The sequence below is a fragment of the Dendrobates tinctorius genome, unplaced genomic scaffold (genome assembly GCF_039654945.1).
Source record: "Dendrobates tinctorius isolate UK_male_01 unplaced genomic scaffold, ASM3965494v1 ptg000019l, whole genome shotgun sequence".
Classification (NCBI taxonomy): Eukaryota; Metazoa; Chordata; class Amphibia; order Anura; family Dendrobatidae; genus Dendrobates; species Dendrobates tinctorius.
In genome coordinates this window covers 52,304,937-52,315,000 of record NW_027361687.1, presented here as the reverse complement: position 1 = coordinate 52,315,000, position 10,064 = coordinate 52,304,937, and the positions used below count along the sequence as shown (strand labels likewise).

The following is a 10,064-nucleotide window of genomic DNA, read 5'->3' as shown; positions in this document are numbered from 1 at the left end:
CTTGCAGGATGGAAGAAGTACAGTATAGGGTGTGTGAGAGAGAGGGAAGGGGGAGAGACTAAGGGGGTCTAAAAAAAGATTGAAACAGATGTAGGGGAAGCTCGCAAGCTCAATATATCAAGCCTTCCTGGAGCTTAGGCTAAAGTCATGCAAGTGACATTTCGGAAAGGGGATGGAGCAAATGGAGGATGTGTGGTCTGCAAGGACAGAACATGAGAGCGGTTGTATTTACGGTATAAACCACGTCACAGTTTTATAGTGTTGCATCACCTAGAAACATAATTTGATATATTGGTTAGGTAGAAGTCTTTAAAGCGGGTATGTCCGTAGATTTCTCCCCTGAAACTAGTAACTGTGCCAGCTCGTGCCTAAATTGGTGATGCAGAGCCAAGCAAGTGCTGTGGTTGTTGTTACTAACCCCACCCTCCACCTTGTCTTTTGTGACCACACCAGTATTGTCAACTTCATTATTGGCTGTATTGAACTACTGCACTGGTGCCATCAATCAGTACTGAGGTCATTGTGTTCGAGACGGTTTGAGTATCGAGAACTAGAGCTCTTGTCAGATTAGACCGCCAACTGGGATCGGTGAAGTTGGTTTACCCCTCTGGTGGGAAGTTGGGTCTTAAGTGTCCAGTGGGAGGTCCCAAGCAGTTGCCACCAATCTCGTGTCCTTCCTTTGGGTTTGACTGATAACATTTCAGTCCCGGGCTGCGCCAACGTGGTCAATCACCACTGAGAAGGAGGTGCTCAGGAGGGTTTAGTGAAGCTAGAGAACATTCCTAGCTTGGGACCACCCACTGGACACTCTCTATCTTACATATGCATTAAATGTTCATTTTCTCAGCAGTGGTAAATCGTTGAATTCACATGTTCTTAATGTACCGGATGTAATCGGTTTAGTCCAGAGAAATCTTTTCCTTTTTTAAATTTATTTGTTTCCTACTATTGTTGTGGGATTTTTTTCTGCTCCTGCAGATCCCCCATCAGTTTCCAAAACATGAACTTTTCTTCCTGAACCCTGACTGAAGAATCATGATATTTTTGTAGTCTTGCACTAACAAGTTCCTTTCATTCCACAGTATTTATATTCGGGCCCCCATGTTCTTGCTCTGTAGCACCATTCATGGAATTTATTATTAGACTTTCGGTTCAAATTTTACACAAAAACATTAAAAAATGTATTTAACGTGGAGATGACTTTACTCATACGCAGTCAATTAATCATTTGTCCATGGCTTACAGTTTACGGAGCGTATGGATTACTACTTAAAGGGACATATAGGATATCTGCAATGATTGGAAACTGGAAAATCATGAGCATGCTGCTCCTGTACATTCCCACTACTTTGTAAAATGGGCTTCATATTTGTGGGAGTCACAGATGTGGGTCCTCAACCTGAGACAGTTAAAATTTTACATATTAGAGTTGTTGTAAATGTATTTGTAGGACCCGGTCCTTCGGCTGTCGGTGATTCGCTGGTCGACGGGATTCCCAAGAACCGCCTCTTATGTGATTCCAGCAGCGGCTCTTTTTATTATCTGGCTTGGTGTGACGTCCCATGTACATCACACCACAACGATGACTTTGCACCAGGCAATCAAAAACAAAAGGTGTGGAAGCCAAGAGGTAAGGCTCCCCCCATCCAGCAGCCACAAATTACTGGCGTGGCCGACGGAACGGGTCCTGCAAATCGTTTAGCACCAACTCTAATATTTATAGCAAGTGACAGATATTCTTTAAGAAATATCCTATTACTATGCCTTGAATATGGAGTATAGCAGTTTCCTGACACTGCAGCATTAAAATTGGGTTTCTAACTGAGCAATACGACGGATTTACCCCCATGAGTCATAAAAGACTAACCTCAGCCCACAGATAGGTTTTCTATAATGAGCTGTGGTCAGGCACCAAGCTGCAGAAACTGTGGTGATGGGGGATGGCGCACCCTCCTATCCTGAATGGGAATCACAGTCAGTGTGGCAAAGAAAAAAGTTCCCTCATCAGAGTAGGGCACCCATGAATGACCTTCGTCAGCTTAACATAAAGCCAACTCCACAAAAGAGCAGCACTGCAGGGGCGTGTCTTCCAACACTTTTAAACCCTGCCCCAGAGCAAGCATTTTAGGAATAATTGCATAAGTCGAACTCCACAGCATCACATATGCCTGTGAAGATGTGGCGATTCGGTCAGGGGACATTGCGGTCTGTACTCAAGCTGGGCTTGGAGGCTTATGGTATCTCATCTAGCAATCTGTCTAAAGAAACATAATAATTCTATGTAGTTCACACATTTTGCACTATCCACTAGAAATAAATGACAGAAGGAATACAGCGGGATTCAGGTCACAGTTTACTGATGTTACATTCAACAATAACAGAATAAAAAGGAAAATTGAAAACTATAAAAAAAGTTACTGGTACATGGGCTGCTCCCATCTTATCTCACAGGATATATCCTGTATAATTAAACGAAGCTATAAAGACAATAATGTAATGAGCAGAGTCTAATCAAGGTGACGAGTCGCTCCTGATAACAAGTGCAGCCCCCGAAATTCATCATATCATCGGTAAAGAAAATATGGAAGTGAGGTGCAGACGTCAGCACGGTTAGGTTACTGCCAGGAAACATGCTGATGTAGTACTGGAGAAAGAAAGAAACGAAGGAAAGAAAATGCGAAATAAAAAAAAAAGCAGAAAGGGGGGGAGGAATACGGAAGAAAAAGAGAAGAAAATATGAAGTGGAAGAAACAGAGAAAAAAGGATAAGAAATTAAACATGGAAGAGAAGGAAGTGTGATGGAAGAGGGGAAAAGAAAAAGAGATAAAGAGCAGAAGAAAGAAGGTGAAGGCGAGAAGGGAAGGAAAAAGGAATAAGGGGAGTAATAAAGGAACTGTCGGGAAGAAATAGAAAGGGAGGGGAAATAAAATGTAAGACAAGGGAGGAAGAAAGCAGGAAAATAAAAAATAAAATGGGAGACTGAAGGAAGAGAAAAAAAACTAGAAGGGTAAAAAGGAGAGAAAGGGCAGGAGAACAAAGAAACAAAAGTGAAAGGAGGAAGAAGGAAGGAAAAAAGAGGAAGGAGTGGGAAAATAGAAGAAAGGGAAAGTAGTGTAAGAAAATATCGAGAAGAGAAAAATGAAATGAGAGGAGAGGTGAAGAGAAAGTGGAAGAGAAGAGGGGGGAGATGAAGGCAGGACATAAAAGTAGCAAAACAGTAGGTGGAAGCAAAAAGGGGATGAAATGGGAAGAAAGAGATAACATGGGGGAGAAGAAGTAGTGCAGGAAAAGAGAAGGTGAATCAGTGAGAAAGGGAAAAAAGGACGTAAGAGGTGAGGAAATAGGTAGGTGGTAGAAAAAAGTGAAGTGGAAGAAGAAAGATGGAGGCAGAAAGGGGAAATAAATGCAGTACAGGGGAAGTAAAAGAGAGGTAAGGAAATGGTAAAATGAAAAAGAAGGGAGAAGAGGAAAAGGGAGTTAAGCAAGATGGAACAAAAGAAAGGGAGATGACAGGAGAACAAGGAAATAAAAAGAGGGGATCACAAGTAGACACCCCCTCTTCTCACGACGTCAGTATGACCTAACAGAGTATGAATTGTGGTGTTCTTCGCTACCACTTACAGAGACATTTGCCTGATTTGAGAAGGATTTAGGGGGGATTGACGGTTTTGTTTTTGAGGATGCCGGCAGGATAAACACCACGTTTAGCAGGAGCTGCACTGGGCCATGTGCCTGGTCGTCCCTCTGATGGGTACCCGGTAGAAGCAGGAGGCTGAGGCTGGGGACCTTGGGGTCCTGTAAAGTAATGATGAAATACAAGAATTTAGAACTAATATGCCAATATAAATCTTTCTCTTATTAAGACACAAAAATTATCACGTGCTATGGTTGAATCTCACAATCCACTAAGCTATAATTCTTTCCTGCAGTTAAGGGGTTTTTCCACCAAAGACATGGCGATGTCCAGTGTAAGTAACAGTGTGGCACAGAGTGCAAGAAAAGCGGCCACACCAGAGGGCTGTGGAGGCACCTTACTTATGGGCAGCAGAGTAGCTCAGTGGTAAGCATTGCAGAACTGGGGTCCTGGGTTAAAATCCCACCAAGGACAAGATCTGCAAGGAGTTTGTGCATTTGCGTGGGTTCCCTCGGGTGCTAAAATTTACTGGAAGTTTTTTTTGCTCTGGTTTCCTCTCACACTCCAAAGACATACTGATAGGGAATCTAGATTGTGAGCCCCAATGGGGACAGAGATGATGATGTCTGTCAAGTGCTGTGGAATTAATGGTGCTGTATAACGGAGTAAAATAAATCCTCCTCTATCCATGCAAATCTAACATGTCAGATACATACCTGAAGGTTTATTGTCTATTCCGGCTCCGTACTGCTCTTTGCTACTGTACTGGGATTGCCACTGGTTTTGGGTGTACTGGTCTGGCAAAACACGAGTGATTAATTACATGTATCCCTCCATCATAAAGATGTCTTGTTTCTCTATAGACTCCATAACATTCACAATCCACTCACAGTGTATTGCATGGACACCAAAGCCTTAACAGTACACATTAATAATACCGTCATATCTTCCAGTTCCCATTCCAGTAGCTGGTTGCGCCTCATTATAGAAGCCCTGGTTTCCTGATGTTGGGCCGCTATTCCATGCAGTCTGCTTGTAATTTCCTTGTTGATCTATGAAGATAAAAGCATACGTGTTATATCGCCAAGCAAATATACACTGTGTTCCAAATTATTATGCAAATTGGATTTAAGGGTCATAAAAATGTTATTTTTTGTTTTTCAAATAAACTCATAGATGGTATTGCGTATCAGGGCTCTTTGGATCACTGAAATCAATCTCAAATGCCTGTGATAATTAGTTTATCAGGTGAGCTCAATTAAAAGAAAACTACTTAAGAATGATGTTCCACATTATTAAGCAGGGCACAGGTTTCAAGGAATTTAGGAAAGAAAAAGGATCTCTCTGCTGCTGAAAAGCATCAAATAGTGCAATGCCTTGGTCAAGAGATGAAAACATTAGATATTTCCCAAAAACTTAAACGTGATCATTGTACTGTTAAGATATTTGTGGTTGATTCTGAGCACAGACATGTTTGTGCTGATAAAGGCAGAATGAGGAAGGTTTCTGCCAGGCAAGTTCATTGGATTAAGAGAGTGGCTGCTAAAAAGCCATTACAAACCAGCAAACAGATATTTAAAGCTAAAAAAATAAATTCCCTGAGGAAGGAAGCAGTAAGCCTCCGAAACGCGTAGGATTGGTTGTTGATCCTGTCAGTCATTCTAAGCCGGTCACGTGACTCAACACTTGACTGTGACGTCACGCAAGGTCCTGTACCTTGCCGGCATTCACCGCGTCTCCCGCTGCATGTCCCACTGTTAACGGGCAGTGCATTATCGGGGGAATTGGGCGATTGCTACCGGCCGGAGCATTGCCCGCGATTATAGCAGAGGTGACCCCCTTCTTTTGGAGTCTACCCACTACTAGCCTGCTAACTTTTTTTGGACTGAGCATTACACCACTACTGGAATTCATCAAAGTCCATCAGGAGAGGAGTTGCTATGTTCTGAACTCAAGACTGTTACCATTGCCCATGACATGAACAGTAATCTGGACGGTCAGTATGATTTTTTCTTCCTAGTGACAGACTCATTCATGTTTATTGGGCAGTGAGACTGGTTGTATTTTACAAACTGTTACTCACTTTTTATAGTGAGACATATATTTATAGCACACCCCCCACGTGAGTAAGGGGGTCATTATTATCGTTTTGCACAGAAGCATATTAATATTCTTTGGCATCTATCTTTGCTTTCCCTATAGAGAGTGTTTTTATGCGGGTATTATTAGCGCAAATTCCTGTTGTATTTTTAATGATATTTAAAGCTGTTGGTGCCTCTGGAGTCCCTCGAACCTCAAGGTGTAGGATCCTGCAAAGGCATGCTGTGGTGCATAAATCTACTATTCGGCCACCCCTAAACAGTGTCCACAAGCAGAAATGGTTGCAGTGGGCCCAGACATACATGAAGACTAATTTTCAGTCAGTCTTGTTTACTGATGAGTGTCAAGCAACTCTGGATGATCCAGATGGATGGAGTAGTGGATGGTTGGTGGATGGCCACTATGTCCCAACAAGGCTGCGACGTCAGCAAGGAGGAGGAGTCGTCATGTTTTGGGCCGGAATCATGGGGAAACAGCTGGTAGGGCCCTTTAAGGTTCCTGAAGGTGTGAAAATGACCTCTGCAAAGTATATAGAGTTTCTGACTGACAGCTGTCTTCCATGGTATAAAAAGCAGAAATGTGCCTTCAGGAACAAAATCATCTTCATGCATGACAATGCACCATCTCATGCTGCAAAGAATACCTCTGAGTCATTGACTGCTATGGGCATAAAATGAGATAAACTCATGGTGTGGCCACCCTCTTCCCTTGACCTCAACCCTATAGAGAACCTTTGGAGTATCATCAAGCAAAAGATCTATGATGGTGGGAGGCAGCTCACATCAAAACAGCAGTTCTGGGAGGCTATTCTGACTTCATGCAAAGAAATACAAGCAGAAACTCTCCAAAAACTCACAAGTTCAATGGATGCAAGAATTGTGAAGGTGATATCAAAGAAGGGTTCCTATGTTAATATGTAACTTGGCCTGTTAAGCTATTTAACTCCAAAATATCCTTTTTGTTCAGTGAATGTGACCTCCTAATGCTGCAAATTCCACAAATGAGCATTTTCAGTTCTTTAAAACAGATCAAATGTTTAGAAATTCTACTGTGCCTAATAATTTGGAACAGTGCAATTTGAGTTTTTATTCATTTTGGAGATTATACTGTTATCATTGGGAGGTTTCTTCAATAAAAGGGCTACTGGTACGTAGAACTTCCTGTGCTGTCAAATGTTACCCCCATTATACTTGGAAGCAACACAACAGCATGGAATGTATCATACCACAATAAACAAGAAGATACAGAAAAGGGGCAACATATTCAAGACAGGGGAAATAGATATTCCAGCTTAAAGTGGTTGACTAGGACACCTAGAATAGGTCATTAAAATCCGGCACCCTCGGCTGATACAAAGCTCTACAGCGACTCGAAAGAAAGTGTAATGTATGCTCCTTGCAAACGAAAAGTAAAGTAGGAAGTAAGGTCTTATAACACCATATTGTGGCAGTTTTTAGGTACTGAAGATCAGCTCGAATTGAAATTATTTAACATCTAAAAGGCAGTACCGTGAACGGCCACTACACGCTGTACGGCGCTGTTGTGTTATGGCTCTGTACACTGTGTACATTTGCCAGCCGCAGGACTTTGTAACAGTGGTGGTTACGGGTGTAGGACCCCAATAAGTCTGATACAGCTGGCCAATACTATATCTTGCCTAGCAGTATCAAAGTCCTTGACAACACCTTTAAAAGTAACCGGTCAGCAGGATTCTGCACAGTAACCTACAGACAGTGTCAGGTTGGCACAGGTATACTGATTACAAGGATACCTGGTGATGAAATCCATCTTGTAGTTTAATCTTTATTTTCAGCTTTGAGTTAATGATATGCTCGTGCTCCGGGGCGGCCTGTGGGGGCTTCATGTGGTGCTCTGATATTCATCAGTATGGCTTCTGACAGGTCACTGATCTCTCACTGACATGCCCCCTATTTTACATAATGAATATTATATTTTTATATTCCCCTTCTGCAAGCAGGCGACTGCGCTGCACCATGATCACATCCATATTGCGCATTTAATTATTCTTTTTGATGGTATACATAAATTGCTTAAAAAAAAAAAAGATCAGTTTGAAAATGGTGATTGAAAACGGTATCGGCTGATTATTTTTTTTAGCAACTTATGCATACCATTAAAAATAATTAAATGCACAATATGAATGTGATAATGGTGCAGCGCAGGCACCGCCGCCTGCCTGCAGAAGGGGATTTAAGAAAAAAGAAATATATAGAGTCAACAGTGATTCCACTGTTGATAGGAGCACTTGGAACAGTGACCCTTAAGTTGGGAAAACATGGATTTTTGTGATAACTCACCGCAAAATCCTTTTCTCCGAGACGCTCATTGGGGGACACAGGACAGTGGGTGTATGCTACTGCCGCCAGGAGGCTCACACTAAGTGGATGAAAAAAAGGTTAGCTCCTCCTCCGCAGTATACACCCTCGCCTCGATTGCAGGTGAAACCAGTTCGGTGCAAAAGCAGTAGCAGATCTACAAGACAAAATCAGTCTCAATGCAGGTAACATGTCTAGAAAACCCACCTGGTATCATAAATACATATTAATAAACAAAACAAGAGCCAATTGGCTAGCAGGGTGGGTGCTGTGTCCCCCAATTAGCATCTCGGAGAAAAGGATTTTACGGTGGGTTATCACAAAAATCCATGTTTCTCCTTCGCCTCATTGGGGGACACAAGACAGTGGGATGTCCTAAAGCAGTCCCTGGGTGGGAAGTCGACTCACCGGTCCAAGCTACACGCACCTACTGTCAAAAAGGTGCGCCACCGCTACTTGGAGAATCAGTTTTACCCAGGCTTGCATCCTCTGAAGCTTGGGTCTGGACATTTGAAATGTAATGTGTGTCGGCTGGACCAGGTTGCCACCTTGCATACCTGCTCCGCCGATGCCTGGTGCCGAAGAACCCTCGAGGCGCCCACTGCTCGAGTGAGTGCGCTCTGATCTCAGCTGGCACAGCTGCACCTCGATGCGATAGGATTCCTGAATTGTCAGCCGAATCCACCTGGCAATGGTCGCTCTTGAGGCAGCAAGCCTCTTCCTGCGACCCTCGGGGAGCACGAACAGCGTGTCTGGCTGACGAAAGGATGCCGTCCATGACACGTACCTTCTGGGAGCTCTCCCCAGGTCCAACATATCAAGAGCCTTTTTCACCCGGTGTACCGATGCTGGAAACAAGGAGGGCAAGGCAATATCCTCAATAAAACGAAATGAGGAAACAACCTTCGGTAGAGAAGGGGGAGCTGGCCTGAGAACCACCTTTACCCTTGTCAGATATCAGGAACGGAGCTCGGCAAAATAGAGCTGCCAGCTGCGGGACCCGCCTGATTGATGTTATCGCTACAAGAAACACCACCTTCCAGGGAAGGTATGTCGAAGAGACCTCTTGTAGTGGCTTGAATGTAGCTTCCTGCAGAACGCTTAGGACCAGGTTAAGGTCCCAGGTGTCCCGAGGGGGTCCTATAGGAGAGTACCAAGTATGAGACCCACTGGCTGAAGGTCTATACCTGCAGATTGGTAGCGATTCTGCGCTGGAACAGGACGAATAAGGCAGATATCAGTCTCCTGAGGGAACTTGGAGCTAAACCCGAGTCCAAGCCAGATGGGGAAAAACACCAAAAAGTTGGGAATAGAGAATCTTAGTGGAGAACCACCGTGGCCCTGACACCATGAAAAGACAATCTTCCAGGTGTGGTGGAAAATATGTGCTGAGGTGGGCTTCCGGGCGCTAACCACTGTAGCAACTACATTGCGTCCGAACCCAGCCTAGGTCAGAATCCAAGATTCAACGGCCAAGCCGTCAAACATCGGGCCCCTGGAGTAGCTGCACCAGGTTTGCGTACTGCACCCGCCGAGGCCAGTGTGGGGCCAGTAGCATCACTGGAACCCCTTCTGCCCTGATCCTCTTGATGATCCTTGGGAGTAGCGGCAGTGGGGGAAATAGGTATGGGAGGCGAATACTGGTTCCATGGCAGAACCAACGCATCCCCGGCGATTGCCTGCGGGTCCCGGGACCGAGGCGCCCAACGCGACCATCTTGGCGCCCACCCCGGAGGCCATCAGGTCCACGTCCGGCGTTCCCCAACATCGGCAACTTTGTGTAGTGACCATTCCCTGGACGCAAGACCCCACCGGCCTGAGGAAGTCTGCCGACCAATTCTCTACGCCCGGAATGTGGACTGCCGAGATCACCGAGTGGTTCCTCTCGGCCCAGTGAGGGATGTGCCTCACCTTGTGCATGGCTGCCCTTCTGCGGGTGCCCCCCTGGTGATTTATGGGGGCATCCAAAGGCGCATTTAATCAAGTAGTCCGCG

General features: G+C 44.5%; 1 protein-coding gene across 4 annotated transcripts in view; it reads right to left on the bottom strand.

Moving 5' to 3' along the window:
* Positions 1-2,340: 2,340 nt before the first annotated feature.
* Positions 2,341-10,064, bottom strand: part of LOC141082950 (uncharacterized) — an 80,035-nt gene continuing 72,311 nt past the window's right edge. For all 4 annotated transcript variants that reach the window (XM_073567028.1, XM_073567031.1, XM_073567030.1 and 1 more), the window contains 3 exons: positions 4,573-4,686; positions 4,351-4,431; positions 2,341-3,795 (listed from right to left, as the gene is read on the bottom strand). In XM_073567028.1, coding sequence (XP_073423129.1) covers positions 3,650-3,795; positions 4,351-4,431; positions 4,573-4,686 — 341 coding nt within the window. In that variant the 3' untranslated portion in view covers positions 2,341-3,649. The remainder of the gene's footprint in view (positions 3,796-4,350; positions 4,432-4,572; positions 4,687-10,064) is intronic.